This window comes from Quercus lobata, chromosome 5 (genome assembly GCF_001633185.2).
Source record: "Quercus lobata isolate SW786 chromosome 5, ValleyOak3.0 Primary Assembly, whole genome shotgun sequence".
NCBI lineage: Eukaryota > Viridiplantae > Streptophyta > Magnoliopsida > Fagales > Fagaceae > Quercus > Quercus lobata.
Window position 1 is genome coordinate 26,780,988 of NC_044908.1, and position 16,200 is coordinate 26,797,187.

Genomic DNA, 16,200 nt, shown 5'->3' on the forward strand with positions numbered 1-16,200 from the left:
ATGGGCTGGGCAACGGTTGGGCTACTGGGCTAGCCCACCGGGTACCCATGGGTATAAAAACTAGCCCACGGCCTGACTCACTGGGTTAGTGGGCTACCCGTGGGCCTCAATAACAATGGGTTGGGCCACCCATTAGCTCAATGGGTCATCGGGTTTCTAGGTCGGGCTGTGGACCGTGGGCTATTTGATGACCCTTATCATAAGCTGAAATTAACAAAAAATCACACTTCTCTTGTGGGCTCAACTAAATAGGTCTTCCATGTTGAAGGTTCTACATATGACAAGCTCTATACACAAGATTTTTCTAGGAGCTATTAATACGCTAAACACAATATGGACATATTTTCACTTTTCCTAAAATAATTGTATTAATATGGAAAAACTGTGTTTTAATCATTAAGAAACCCAAACATTTCTTATGTAATAGAAAACCACCAAGATAGCATCCACGTTAGATGTATGTCTACAACAACATTTTCTTCTCTGTAATTTGAATGCTTATGATGTCATTCTACATCATTACTCTCTTTTTCATGTGCAACATTACCATTAACTCCAGAAACAAGCTCAGCTTCAACTATCTGGGAAGGCAACCGCTCATACATTCTAGACCCCAATGGAAGAAGCTTATAATGCCCCAAGGTAAGAGTCTGGCTAAGCTTCTCATAATTCCACGTCTGCTGAATATAGACCGCTATTGCAAGAATAATTGCTGTCACAGGTATTGCAATATCCCCAAACTTAGAGTAAAAATCCAAATTTGGGTTGACAAACTCATAATCTTCAGCAAAGTAAGGATTCCGAACAGGTGCTCTTATGTAATCATAAAAATGAGGGAACAGTCTGACTGCTGTGATTCCAATGAAATAGAGTTTCCTGAGTGGTTTACAATCAATCTGCCACACAAAGTTGCCAATAATTTGAGGGAGCAGAAAAAAATCTTGAACAAGACCCACATATTCTTCAAGTACTGATTCCCATTCCCGCAACATGTGGGAATTTCCCCTTGATATTAAATGTGATTTCACCCGGATAAGTCCCTGGCTACTCGTCATACTATGAATGATAAGAACTATTACATACCCAATGACATGGATTGTAACGGTGGTAAGAAGTACCCGCTTATCACTAGGGACACGATGTGGTTCTAAAGGGGCTCGTGTTAATGATCTGATGCGAGATTTCCACACCTTCTGACACAGTCTCAAAGTCAGTAGAAATGAGACCATCACAAGAAGCTTCACAGTGTAATCCATTATATGAAACCACTGATTGTTCTCAAGATCATAAGATGACGTCTCATAAGTTTCAGAAGAGATTCTCTTGAAGAGAGCTTCTGCACCTGTGATCAGAGGAAGACTATAACCAAGAGCTTGGACACCTAGCATAACAAGTGATATATAGGGGACATAATCCAAATTATGCTTGATGTAGAACAGCTGGCTTAAAATGCAAGCAATTGCCAGTGAAAGTGTCAAAATACGGAGGATCCCCTCAACACCCCTATGAGATAGAATGTCTTCCCGCTGCTTCCTGTACATAATTGGAAAAGTTTCAAGCTTGATTGTACTAAAGTGGAGAGGGTCATCTTCAGTTCTTTTGCTAACTATGGAAATCATTGCTGTTGGATTGACTAACCACCGAGTTGTAGTCGGAGGGTATGACACCACCACCTCAACTAAACAGTCCATCCCAGCTTCAAGATCCATGCTCTCAAATAAGATCTTCCACGATGCTCGGACATCCCTGCAACCAACTAAATACATCTTTCCAACATGTGGGTCATAAAGACCCTCCAAGAAAAGCATAGAAAAGTTTCCATAATCTTTTCCAGTGAGACTGAGCTGTGCTGATACATTGAGAAGGAGCTGCTTTTCAGTGTATTCAGCCTTGGTGTGGTAAGGGGTCTCCTCATCTGTGGTGGAACCATTGTGTGAAGACCAGTAACGCCCAAACAATGGACCAACTGAAAGAATTTCCAGTTGAACATCAGTTCTAGGCCATGAATGACTAGAAGATGGATCAGGAAATGCAGAGACATGAAGGGTGAGATCTTCCGAGAGAAGCGAAAGACTAACTAGGAACGCCTCTGTGTCCTCCAGTTTGGGGAATTGAAGAAAAGACTTCTTGATGACAGTTCGAAAAGTGAAGGGCTCATTCTCTTCTAGGATAGTACCAGCCACAACAAATTTTGTGTAGATGTAATTTGGACGGGAAACTTTAAAATAATTCCACAGCTCTGTTGGCTGCACTAGCTTTTCAAATGATAAAGGAAAGTATGATGCATTCTTCTTATTTGTGCTAGAAAAACTCCCAAAAATAATGCTCCGTTGCTTTATGGAAAATGAAATAGGTATATACAAACAGATCCGAGAATCACACCCACTCCCTTCAGCATCAACAACTCCAAGACAGCCAACCATGCAAAGCTGCCCACTAGACGACTTCCAAACTCCCTCAGCAGCAACAGTCATGTTGCCAAGCCCAGATCTCAGTGCTGCAGCATACTGATTCTCCGATGGAGGAACAGCTCTAAACAATGCTGAAACCCTTGCAGAACTGACATTTCCCCGAGAAACTTTTTGCTCACACTTAACATTCTGCATGTAAAGTTTAACACCTTTAAAGCCCCCATCTGTCGCTTTAATCTCCTTATCTGACACAAATGGACCCAACTTACTGCAAAACGCATCTGTGCTATTACATCTCCAGTTTGGCACAACTGTGAAAGCCTGATCCCGAGTAACTTCTTCAAGTATTTCACAAAAGAAAAATCCTTTATAGATATTAATGCCTCCATCCATCAAGCTATCCTGGTATGGATATGGATCACATGCTTTGGACACAATCTTTTCAGACCCAAACTTATAGTCCGCCAACTTGTCCAACTGGGATGAAATGTGAATCACATCAAAGTACTTAGGGTTTGATTTTGGATTTAAACTTCTCAACTCCCCTTGGATTGCCCGGTTTGTTAACGTGAATGTCTTGGGAAAGCGAAGAACAAACAGAATTCGATCATCTTGCAAAAGAGGAGGCTGGTCATATCTCGGAATAGAAACCTTCACCCATTCCCATGGATCCATAGAATTGGGCTCCCTAGATGGCAACATTGTGCTTCCCAACAAACATAACACTCTTTCCCCACCATTTTTCTTTGATTCAGTGTAAATCCCTTCAAAGGCAATTGAGAGCTCAGAATGGCTAGGCCATATCCTAAACTGAGGACTTCCATGGTACCTACTATTCTCAAATGTACCAGCTAGAGTCATGCCCATGACCAAGAACCCACTGACACTCACAGACTTCCTAGATCGATGGGCATGATCAACATCCATTACCCAAAAGGAAACCAAATTTAATGGATCCACAACATCGGATGAACTCTTTAACACATCTCTATCATCAAATGGCATTATTGGAGCCTTACCTGCCTCCTGCCTCCAATCCCCATGGACAAAAAAGAGTTCTTCTTCGATACTAAAAACTCTGTTGTCTTCAGCTCGCAATTCAGAGGCAGAAGATAGAACAGAAGCACATTCTTTTTTCACTTCATCTATTCTATCGTACTTGTAGATTTCAGGATCTTCTTCAGATAAGTATGACTTTGCAGACCCCAAGACCAATAGCCCATACACACACCAAACAAAAGTAGCCAAAGAAGCAATCTTCATGATCCCAATTGTTCAAATTTAAAAACTTTCTTCAAAAACTCTCAGCTACCCACTAAACAAAAATCAGAAAAGTTCAAAACCCAAGTGCTCTATCAGAGATTTCTATAGGACAAGTATAGTTTTGGTAGTTAGTAGTAACACCCACTAGGCATACACATGAAGCTAGTTACATAACATAACCATGAATAACAGGGAAGCATGTAAGAGAAATAAGTGTATGGTGGCAATTCTATGAGACATTTGATGTGAGGAAGACAAACCTGAAATTGGGGTTGTTCATTTCTGTCTTCTTTGCTTAGATATCTTTGAAGATGAACCCCACTTGCTGAAATTTAGTAAAGAACTTGGTACTTCGTACAACCTCGCTTTGTGTCTGAACTCTAGATCTTGGGGTTGGAGAGAGAAAGAGTGAAGTTGAAGTGGTTCCGGTGCAGCTGACCAATTTCTTTCTTTATAGTAACTCTTTATCCCACAACTTGTCGAAGCGCGTGTAATGTAATAGAGTGAATGGGTTTTTTTTTTTTTTTTTTTTTTTGGAAACAGAGTCAATGAGAAGGAAATTTCCCATTTTAATTTTTCAACTACCTTTCTGCTTCCCTTGAGCGTTACTCAAGAGTCAAGATCAACTTCTCATTCGTTAATTTGGTACGAATTCTTCTATAAATTGTGCAATGACACCTCATGTTTTCAACAATGATGAATAAAACTAGCAAAATTTATAATGAGAGCTTTTCATGACGTAGTTTATACAATTATACTTTATAGTCATTTTTTTTTTATCATTCTTAATTCTTGAATAATAAATAACAAAGTTCGGCCTAATGATTCTCAAGGCACAATTAGTCTATAAAGTTATAAGTTCAAGACTACTTCTAACCAACATTTAAAGGACACCCTAAAAAAAATGATATAATTATAGCGATTCTAGTCATTGATAACTCAAATAATATGATAGCAGGCATGAACTGAACACTTTTCCAACCATACACATCAGAGGAGGTTAAGACGGCACTTTTTTATATAGACTCAATGGTAAATCCACTTTCTTTTTTTTAGAAATTCTAGCATATTGTTAAGGCCTGATGTAACAAAGGCCATTTTATCGATTCTAAACTTAGGCCATCTATTACACTCATGTAGTTGTGATCCTAAAGAAACACTCATGTAGCTGTGATCCTAAAGAAGAAGAACTCATAGTCCATCACAGAGTGTCGACCTATCAGTTTGGGTAATGTATTGTCCAGAAATTATTCTAAAGTCCCTGCCAATCGACTTAAAATTATCCAACTAAATGTGATATTTGATGCTTAAAGTACTTAAGTTCTTGATAGAATTATTACTTACAAAGCTACTATAACTTTTGAAGAGCACTTGCAATAGTGGTGCTAAAATAAAAAAATAAAATAAAAAAATTTAGCACCACTAAAAAGCTATTTGGAGCTACAACAGTGAGGTTATAGCCAAAAAATTTGGCTTCTCAGCTACAGTGCAAAGCTAAAGATAGCTTTAGCTATAGCTCAAAGGTTAAAAAAAAAATTATTTTATTTTGTGTTCACACTATCGGTTAGAATATTTGTGGTGTTTTTTTTGTAGTGAGATGTATTATTTTATTGTAGTAGATATATTATTTTATTGTGTTAAAAGCTAAAATAGATCTACTGCTGCAGAATATGAATAAATAAAATAGATAGAGTAACTTTTTATAATGTTAAATAGCTAAAAATATAGCTCTACTATTATAAATGCTCTATATAGTGGATAAATAGAAGGTGAGATAGATTGTCATGAAATTAGACATAAGTAAGGCATATAACATAGTCGAATAGGAGTCTATGATGTGGCAGTTTCTCTGCTGCTAGAAAGTTAGTGCTCAGGCTCTAACTTCTCTTGCACTGTAGAATTGGTTGTCCCTTCGTTTTGAAGGAGTTGTAAGTTTCCTTGGAATAACAAGTGTATTCCTTGGCTAGTGGGGTTTTTGTTCAAGGGTTTTGGGAAACAGTAAGTTGAGATGGACGACCTTGCACAATCTTGGAGGAAACTAACTCTCTCCGATAGAGAAGGGCCAGGATGTTGTCTCACTGCGGATGAAAGTGAAAGAAATTTCTCTATAGCAGCAAAATTTCTCACCAAAAGGGCCATTAACGTGGATATCATAGCTAGAACTTTTACGCCATTATGGAGAGTTCGGAATGGTTTTAAGGTTAAGATCATTGGGGATCACAAGGTTCTGTTCTCCTTTGAAAAGAAAGAGGATGTGGACAGAATCATGAGTAGTGAACCTTGGAGTTTCGACAAACATTTGGTGGTTATGCATCGATATGAGAATGAGGGGCCTTTACAAGAACTAAAGTTTGACAGAACGGTTTTTTGGGTGCAAATACATGGAATCCCAATGAGATATATGACTATGGAAGCAGCAGAAAAAATCTGTAGCACTGTGGGAAAGGTGATTCGTCCTACGGATCCTAGAGTTTATGATGGCGGTAGTTTCTTGCGTATCCAAGTATCCATAGACTTAACTCTTCCTCTGTGCAGAGGTCGATTAGTTTCCCTGAACAAGGATAAGCAGGTGTGGATTTCCTTCAAATATGAGAGACTACCGAATTTATGTTACTGGTGTGGTCGTCTTACACACGATGATAAGGATTGCGATCTTTGGATACAGAGTGAAGGAACATTGCAAGCTGAGCAGAGGGAGTTTGGGTCATATCTAAGAGCTGCTCCATTCAGTATGTCACGGAAGAACATGATCACTGTCCCTGGGTATTACTCCACGAGGAAGACGACTAACTCGGAAGCCAGTACGGAGTCTCAACCAATGGCAGAAGATCATACAGCCCAGTCACAACCCTCTGATGTTGACGCCGTGCCAGGGCAGAAGCAAAACGGTGACAACCGTTTCAGATGGAGCGATGATCAACCATTAATGCCCAACGGTCGTTTTGGAGTAAATTCCAGTTATTTCGTGGAGCCTGAAATCACGTCACCAATAAAGTCCAATAATGCCGTGATAAAGGAGAATTTAAAGCAGCCAAATTTGGAAGAAACGGCGCTGACTGAAGAGGTTTTGGACAGGTGTGAAGGGTCGGTTACAGCTGCCACGTTGGTAAGTGATGATTCAGGAAAACAGGGGCCAGATCAGATTAATGAAGCACATGCATCTCACGCACCTAGTAGGGTTTTGAAACAAGAAGGGCAGAAGAGGATTCAACCTACCTGGACACGTAGAGGCAGGCCACCGACTCAAGAGGCTGCTGCAAGCAGTGACTGTTGTTCAGGAAAGAAAAGGGAGAGAAGGGATTCAGAGGATCATTCCGAGTTGCCGCCAAAACGTTTTCAGGCTTCTCAGAATGAGGAAGGAGTATCTAGTTTATTGGTGGAGGCTGAGTATCAGCCCCGCCAAAATCAATGAGTTGCTTAGCATGGAACTGTCGTGGGCTTGGGAACCTACGTACAGTGAGAGAGCTCGGGGAGATAGTTCGGGCAAAAGATCCCTCTTTAGTGTTCTTAGCCGAGACACTAACAGATGAAGCAAGGCTAGAATTTGTTCAAGGTAGTTTAGGGTTTGATCATAGATGGGTGGTTCCGAGAGTGGGTAGAAGTGGTGGATTGGTTCTTTTTTGGAAGGCTTCGGTGAAACTAACGGTGGTGGGATCATGCAAAAACTATATTGATGGTTTTGTCGATAAAGGTGAAGAGAGTGAGTGGAGGTTAACGGGGTTTTATGGTGAGCCAGAAACGGCTAACAGAATTGAGGCATGGAACAAACTTAGGTGTCTTAATTCCTACCCAACTTGTCCATGGTTGTGTTTGGGCGACTTCAATGAAATTGTCAGACAAGATGAAAAGGTGGGGGGTGCTTTAAGGTCTCATAATCAAATGCAGCTTTTTAGAGACGTTCTGGATGAGTGTGGCTTTATGGACTTGGGATTTGTGGGTCCAAAATTCACTTGGGCAAGACACTATGAAGACGGTAGTTCTATTTGGGAAAGATTGGATAGAGGTTTGGCCACAAATAATTGGTTCCTTAAATTTCCAGGATCGAGGGTACATCACTTGCATTGTGATTCCTCCGATCACCAACCCATCCTTGTTGTCTTTTCGGGTTTGGAACATCCTAGGAGGAAGAAACCTTTTAGATTCGAGGAGATGTGGCTTTCTAACACTAGTTGTGAAGAGGTTGTCAAAGCCGCTTGGTATTGAACTAGTGGAGCCGAAGATGGGAGAGAGGTTCTGAATAAGGTGGAGAAGTGTGGTAAGGATTTAAACTGGTGGAATAGGAATGTTTTTGGAAATGTCCGAAGGGAGCTAGAGAAAGCTAAAAAAATGCTTATCGAGGCAGAAAGGGAGGCCATTCTCAGTGGTAATAATTTTCAAGTAAGGCATTTGAAGGCTGAAATTGAGGTTTTGCTTGATAAGGAAGCTATCATGTGGCAACAACGGTCCAGATTGTTATGGGCTAAGGAGGGGGATAGAAATACAAAATACTTTCACAGTTGTGCAACAAGGAGGCATCGAAAAAATTTGATAGAGAGTATTAGAGATGATGAGGGGGTGTGGAGAGTCCAACAGGAGGAGATAGGTGCAGTTTTAGTTGATTATTATAAGTCACTATTTGCATCCACGGATCGAAGTGTGACTCCAACTGTTCTGGAATGTGTACCACCAATGATTACGGATGAGATGAATGAAATATTGTGCTGCAAATTTGAAGAGAGTGAAGTGACCAAGGCGTTGAATCAAATGGCGCCTCTTAAAGCACCTGGACCAGATGGAATGCCTCCCCTTTTTTACCAGCATTTTTGGGGCACTGTTAGTCATGATGTCACTTCTTCAATCCTGATGTGGTTGAACTCAGGTACCTTACCCACTCCTTTGAATCATACCTTTATAGCTCTTATACCAAAGGTTAATTCTCCCGAATATGCAAATCAATTTCGCCCTATTAGCCTTTGTAATGTGTTGTATAAAATATTTTCCAAAGTTTTAGTCAACCGTTTAAAAAAGCTGCTTCCTTCCATCATTACAGAACATCAATTTGCTTTTACTAAAGATAGATTAATTTCTGATAATATTCTTGTGGCCTTTGAGACCTTACATTGCCTTCAAAAATATAATGCTGGTTCCCATGGGTATATGGCAGTTAAATTAGATATGAGTAAAGCCTATGATCGGGTTGATTGGGGTTTTCTTGAAGAGATTATGAAGAAGATGGGTTTTAATGAAAAATGGGTAAATCTGATGATGGTGTGTGTGAAATCAGTTACTTACTCTGTTTTGGTGAATGGAGAACCGTGTGGTATGATTAAGCCCACAACAGGAATAAGACAAGGAGACCCCCTTTCTCCCTTCCTATTCCTGTTGTGTACTGAGGGGTTAAATGGGATGATAAAGCAGGCTGAGAGGAGGGGTGATATCCATGGCTTTTCTCTATGCAGACGGGGTCCAAAGCTAACACATCTGCTCTTTGCAGATGATAGTCTCCTTTTTTGCAGGGCAACTATGGAGGAGTGTGGAAAGGTTTTGGAAGTGTTGAATCAATATGAGGAAGCTTCGGGTCAAAAAGTGAACAAAAGCAAAACCACAATCTTTTTTAGTAAAGCAACAAATGTTGAAGCGAAGAGGGCTATCAAGGAGGCTTGGGGTGTGTCAGAAATAACGCACTATGAGAGATATTTGGGTCTCCCATCCTTTGTGGGTAAAGGAAAAAAGGCTAGTTTCAATTTTATTAAAGAAAAGGTGTGGCGGAAACTTCAAGGGTGGGAAGGGAAGTTACTTTCTCAGGCGGGTAGAGAAGTGTTGATTAAGTCGGTTATCCAAGCTATCCCTACTTACACAATGGGGTGTTTCAAAATTCCGATCGGCTTATGTAATGAGATTGAGGGCCTAATCAAGAGGTTTTGGTGGGGACAAAGAGGAGACCGAAGGAGGATTCATTGGGTTAAATGGGAAGATATGACAAGATCAAAAATATTAGGTGGAATGGGCTTTCGAGAACTCGCTTTGCACAATGATTCTCTCCTTGCAAAGCAAGCATGGCGTTTATTGCACAATACCGATTCACTATTTTACAAAGTTTTCAAAGCCCGATTTTTTCCTAACACGACTATCATGGAAGCTACAGATTCACGGATGGGCTCCTACGCTTGGAGGAGTATCCTACATGGAAGAGGTGTTTTACAGAGGGGTGCTAGATGGCGGATTGGTAATGGGCAGAAGATTAAGATATGGCAGCACCATTGGCTGCCAAGGAAGCATCCACCTTATTTACCGGAGTGTCCAATTCAAGACTTTGTGGATTCAACGGTAGATACACTCATTGATCCCATGAGTAGGCAGTGGGTTGAGGAGCTGGTTGACGGTCTGTTCACAAGGGAGGATGCCGAGATGATTAAAAAAATTCCTTTAGGCCAAGCTTTAGCCAAGGATACTCTGTTTTGGCCCCATTCAAGCAATGGTGTCTACAGCTGTAAATCCGGCTACAGATTTCTAAAGGAAGAGGCAACTGCTCTGGGTGATGTTGCACATGATCATCAAAACAGGGATAAGCATATTTGGAAGAGCATTTGGTCTTTGCATACACCACAAAAGGTGAAGACCATGCTGTGGAGGGCCTGCCGTGAAGCTCTGCCAACAAAACAAGCCTTAGTCCGTCGAAAAGTTATTGAAGTTTCAAATTGCGAGCGGTGCTGCAACTCGACAGAAAATTCCTTACATGCTCTGTGGCAGTGTCCTGAACTGGACCCGGTGTGGGACAATGCGGAGTGGGGTTTCAGAAGTTCAGTGCAATTCCTGGATTTCAAAGAGCTATGGTCGTGGTTGGTTATGCAGAAAAAGGATGTTGAATTGTTTGCAGTAACCGTATGGATGATCTGGAACCAGCGGAATAGAGTAAGACTCAATATTCCAGCTGAAAGTCTTCACCAACTTGCCCATACCGCCAGGACGTGGTTACTGGAATTCCAAAGGAGAAATGCAGGTCGTGTACCTCAGGTTCAACAGGAAACTCGTCGGACAAGAAGCAGGTGGAAGCCTCCGAGGGGTGAGTTTTTGAAAATAAACTACGACGGCGCAATCTTTCCGAACGAAAATAAATCAGGGATAGGCGTGGTGATAAGAAATGGAGATGGTGAAGTGATAGCATCATGCTCGAAATTGTTGCATCAAGCCTATAGTAGCAGAGAGGTGGAGGCGATGGCAGCTGTTACAGCCCTTTCTTTGGCATCAGACATAGGAGTTCAACAAGCCATATTAGAAGGAGACTCACTGGAAATTTTTAAGGCTCAAACAGAAGATTCGGTCCCTTTAGCTCCATTTGGTTTATTCATAGATGAGGCGAAAAGTTTATCCTCACAATTTGTCAAATTACTTTACTCTCATACTTTTAGAGAAGGTAATTCTTTAGCTCATGGTCTGGCTAGACATGCCATTGGCATACCAGATTTTCTAGTGTGGATGGAGGATGTTCCACCACATCTTTATTTTGTAGTTCATGCCGATTTAAGAGGCACTGTTTAATAAAAATTTCGATGTTTCCCCTCAAAAAAAAAAAAAAAAAAAAAAAAAAACATAGTCGAATAGGGTTTTCTCTGACAAATGATGCTACAGTAGAGCTTAGCAGAGTGATGGGTAAACTTGACCATGGAAAGTGTATACACAGCCTCCTATTCAGGATAACCCCTCTGATCGTACCTATTTCTCGTATGTGCTGAAGGATTGTCTTTTTTATTGAGGAAGGCGGCAGAGAATCAACAAATTCAAGGTGTCCTATCTTTTTTTTTTTTTGAAACATTCAAGGTGTCCTATCTTGGAATTATGGTGTTCACATCACTCATTTGTTGTTTGCAAACTAGTATACTGTTTTGCCAGGCGAAAGTGGAGGAGTGTCAATAACTAATCAATATTTTTGGTCACTATGAGGTTGCGTCGGGTCAGGCAATAAATAAAGAAATCTCTTTGTTTTTCAGTAGGAATACAAGACCGGAAGTGAAGGACGAGATCCAGAATTGTTAGGGCCCAAGTCATGACTATGTGCGAGAACTACCTTGGTTTGCCGATGAATGGAGTAAGTCTAAAGTGAGCACTTTCAAAGGTATAAAAGAATGGAATGTTAAAAGAGTAATGAGTTGGAAGGAAAATTTTAGTTCCAAGGTGGGATGAGAAACTCTGATAAAAACTAGCACAAGTCATTCCAACTTGGTGAGCATATTCAAAATTTCAAAGACACTCTGTGATGACATCAAATTTAGTTCTAGTCAAATATTGGTGGGAGCAAACCCGGAACGAGAAGAAGATTTACTAGATTAATTAGAACAAACTTCAGCCCAGATGAGAGATGGACGTTTAGGATATACATGCTTTTAAATTAGTTATGCTCGCTAAACATGTTTGGAAGTTGATATATTGCCAACAAATAGTGCCGGTTGAACCTATAAGCCATTTAGGCCACCACCTAAGGCCCCCACTTGTAAGAAGGCCCCTAAATAGTAATAATATATTATATAATATTACTTTCTTATCTTAAAAATAAAATAAAATAAATAAAAGAGAGAAAAAGTTCGTTTCTCACACTGAAGTGACATGAAAGTTAATGTCATCACCTTAATTGAAAAAAAAATAAATGAATTTATAATTAAATATAATAAAAGATTCTGTTTAAAGCTTTCACCTAAGGTCCCAAATTCGTTGAACCACCCATACCAACAAATAGAGACAGTGTGTCATCTACTGTGAGAATGTCCATTTGCTAGGTACATATGGCTCTGGTTCGAGGCAGAGTGTAGAAATGTGCGAATGATGAGCATGATTTTTTATGTTGTTTCGCTAAGTGATTGATAAACCGGGAATGAAAAAGCTCGAAAGATGGGTAGTAATTGTATGGGCTATTTGGAATGCTTGCAATAGATTCTGCTTTGAAAATGTTCAAGTTCATTCGAAGAAAATTTTAAATGGAGCTATAGTACTACTAGAAGACTATCATAAGCAAATAACAATGCAACGTTGCCTATGTGTTTTTGGTCTTATTCTATTTTGGTTATTATATGTTAGTATCTCAATGTTTCTAGTCCACTCTTCCTTGGATGGACAAGGTCTTTTAGTCCAAGCTATTGATGTATACGAATTTTTCCTTCTGTTATTTAATACAAATTTCTATCTCTTCTCAAAAGAAAAATAATAATAATAATCACGATAGCTCTGTATCAATATTTGTTTAACGTTCTTCTCACCCAAAAAAAAAAAGTCTGATTAACGTGTGAGAGCTCTGTGTTCTTAGTTTGGTATCATCATTTAGATTTATCTTATTATGGAAAAAAAATGAATTAAAGTATATTATATTTTAAAAGTTATATGAGAAATCATAGGGAATTTATACAAACATGCTCATAAGTTATAACTTTTTATCATTTTTTTAGTATATTTTATCTTTTTTACTATATATATATATATATATATATATATAATATTCTATCATCCTTATCTTGTAAAACTTTATAATATCAATTTAACACTTTGTTTATAATTTATGAAGCAGTATTAAGTATTAACTTTTTTTAAAAAAAAATTTGGAGAAGATATTAACTATTAAGTTAATCTATACGATTTCTCAACCAAAAAAAAAAAAAAAAAGTTAACCTATACGTTATTCCATTAATTTAATTAATTTAAAGTATACCACTATTCCAAGGACAAAGTCAAATTAGGTTTTTTGGCTAAACAAGTCACATTTAGGGATGTGCATCCAATCCACCAACCCTACAAAACCAACCCAATCTAACCCAATATCTCATTCTCAAGTTGGTTTTTGTGGATTAGTGAGTTAGATTGGATTGCAATTTTTTTTTAGTCTTGAGTTGGGTTAATAGTTTTTTCAACCCATCTGACCCAAACCAACTTGGCATATATATAATTTCATTTTATTACACTTATTTAAGTAGTATATTTTAATTTAGATTGGTATTTTGAGAAATAATTTTGATGAATTTGGAAATTTGGAATACAATTTAGGCATATAATGCAAATTGTAATAATTTATCAAAAAACAATATAAATAATTGATGAAAAGACAAGAGATGAAATATTTAAAGTTTAAACTCAACCCAACCGAAACAAACCCACTTCACTTGTGATGGTTGGATTTGGTTGAGAATTTCTCAAACAAATAAGGTAATATCAAATTGAAAACAACTTTCTAACCCATCCCAATCTGACTCATGCACACGCAACATTAAGGTTTTGAAATCCGGACCAAACCATACGGTTCGACCCAGTTAACCTTGAACCCCTCTACTTTGCAGTTCTTTTAGCCTTAAGAACCTCTCTATGCAAGAAAAGCATGAACCCGAGTGAACTGCGATTGAACCGCACGGTTCTTAAAATCGTGAACAGCTCTCACGGTTCCTTTTTTTTCAGCAAACACCAGCTAAAATTAAAGATTTGGCCGACATGCTTTGGACTTTTTTCAGATCTAGAACCAAAAGATTTGTGAGGAAAAAAAAAAAAAAACTGAGAAGAAGAAGATAACAAAGTAAGGGCTATGCGAAGTTGAAGCAGCAAGCTAGCAACCCAGCACAGATTGCCAGTCACGGCCTTCATCTTTGTCTTCTGCTTCTATTTCTTCTTCTTTCTTCTTTTTCTCCATCCCTTTCTTCTTTCCATCTCCACTGCTGTTGTTTCTCACCTTCTCTCTGTTTGTGTTTGTTTGGAATTCTTTTTTATGTTTCTGATGTGACTTGGCATTGGGGAAAGAAGAAAACTTAAGTTATTGGGGAAACAAGAAAACTTTATGTTTCCAAAAGTTTGTTTGGATAGAACTTATTTTGCTGAAACTGAAAACTGAAAACATTGTAGCAAAATAATTTTTAAATGTGTAAATAGTATTGTGGGACCCATTTTTAATGAAAAAGTTACTGAAAAGTGGAATTTGTGGGTCCATGAATAGTACATCTGTACACTGTTCACGGTTGACTTGGTCAAATAATGTGACTGAAACCAAAAAGAAAAATAGAGTCAGAAAACGCAAACGCAGCCACTTAGGCCCGTTTGGTCCTAGTTTTCAAAAATTATTGTTTAAAAAGATGTGAAAACTATGGTTTAAAAAGTATTGTTGAAAAACATGTTTTTAGTGTGAATAAAACAAAAAAGTGTGTTCGGTATCATGGTTTAAACAACATTTTTCAGTGTTCAAAAAATATATAATATGTGTTTAGTATGTGTGTTTTGAATGATAAAAAAAGCTGATCAAAGTACAAAATAAATATATTTTAAATCAAGACAAAGAACATGGCGGGCCCATAAATCAAGAGAGAGAACATGACTGACCAAAATATTTTAAAAATAACTGACCAAAGTACGAAAAAGCTGACCTAAGCACTAGTGTTTGTTGTTTAAGATAATTGCGGCATTGCCACTGAGCACTAGTGTTTGTTATTTAAAAACTGTCCGGAGGTGATTTTAAAAATGGGTTTTATAACATTGGTTTTTTAACAATATTTTCCAAACAATAGGGAACAAAACTGGTACACCAAACACATTTTTTTGTTTTTGAATACTAGTGTTCAGTGTTTAAATACTGAAAACTAGTGTTTAAACATGATGACCAAACAGCCCCTTATAGTTCGAATCCAAACTCCCTCAAAGCCCTTCACGTTACCTTCTTCTTCAGAAAAAAAAAAAAAAAAAAAAAAAAAAGCCCTTCACGTGACTTGGCATTTGGAAAGAGTAAAACTTTTGATTTTTGAATTAAATATGGCAAAATGATTCAACCATTAGATTTCTGTAGCTTTATGCCCGTGATGTGATGTGACTATTGATGAAGTGATATGTGACAAATAATATATAAGTACTTTTAATTAATATTTATAATTTTTTTTAAACAAGAAAATTTAGTGTTATAAAATATTTCACAACTTTTTTATCATAGTAATAATGTAGCAAAGTTTAAATAGTAAAGAAAAAAATAGTGAGTCAATCTATACAATTAAGTATATAATAATTATTTTAATTTAAAATTACTAAGTGCCTTTCTAATTTTTATATTATTACAATATTACTATCACGAGTTTAACTAGTCAACACATAAATAAATATTATATCTATGTATGCTTAGGATATGATTTTTTTTATTTTTTTGAGAAAGACTTAGGATATGATATTTTTTATTTGTCCTATGAAAGTATGATACAAAAAAAAAAAATACATTTGAAAGATAAATTTTTATATTTAATTGGGTCATTTAATTTAATTTTTCTATTTATACTAATTTAATATATTTATTTATATTTAAATAATTATTAAATTAGTTATAACGTCATTACAGCTCGACCTCGGTTCAATGTTAAAAAACTTAAACCTCTACTTTTTATAGTTCAATGAATCATTCGGGTTTGAAAACTTTTCCCAACACATTAGCTAAGCTAGCTACCTCAATAATGAAACTTTGGGCCAAGTTATTCAGAACTATGAACTTTTAAGTTCTTCAGAACAATAAACTTTAACTTAGCTAATGTAATCAAATAAGTTTCAGATT

The 16,200-nt window shown here is 37.7% G+C and overlaps 2 protein-coding genes across 2 annotated transcripts; one reads left to right on the top strand and one right to left on the bottom strand.

Annotated features, from left to right (window-relative positions):
- Positions 1–210: 210 nt before the first annotated feature.
- Positions 211–4,138, bottom strand: LOC115989681. Its single transcript, XM_031113492.1, has 2 exons — positions 3,935–4,138; positions 211–3,726 (listed from the first exon to the last, which is right to left on the bottom strand). Exon 2 carries the CDS (start codon positions 3,672–3,674, stop codon positions 507–509), a length of 3,168 nt encoding a protein of 1,055 aa, XP_030969352.1. The 5' UTR covers positions 3,675–3,726; positions 3,935–4,138; the 3' UTR covers positions 211–506.
- Positions 4,139–7,082: 2,944 nt separating this feature from the next.
- Positions 7,083–7,877, top strand: LOC115990264. The gene has a single exon (XM_031114110.1). It carries the CDS (start codon positions 7,083–7,085, stop codon positions 7,875–7,877), a length of 795 nt encoding a protein of 264 aa, XP_030969970.1.
- Positions 7,878–16,200: the final 8,323 nt, after the last annotated feature.

What these genes read in the sequence shown, in the direction of transcription:
- LOC115989681 (XM_031113492.1), bottom strand. Translation starts at nt 3,674, where the DNA reads ATGAAGATTGCTTCTTTGGCTACTTTTGTTTGGTGTGTGTATGGGCTA.
- LOC115990264 (XM_031114110.1), top strand. Translation starts at nt 7,083, where the DNA reads ATGAGTTGCTTAGCATGGAACTGTCGTGGGCTTGGGAACCTACGTACA.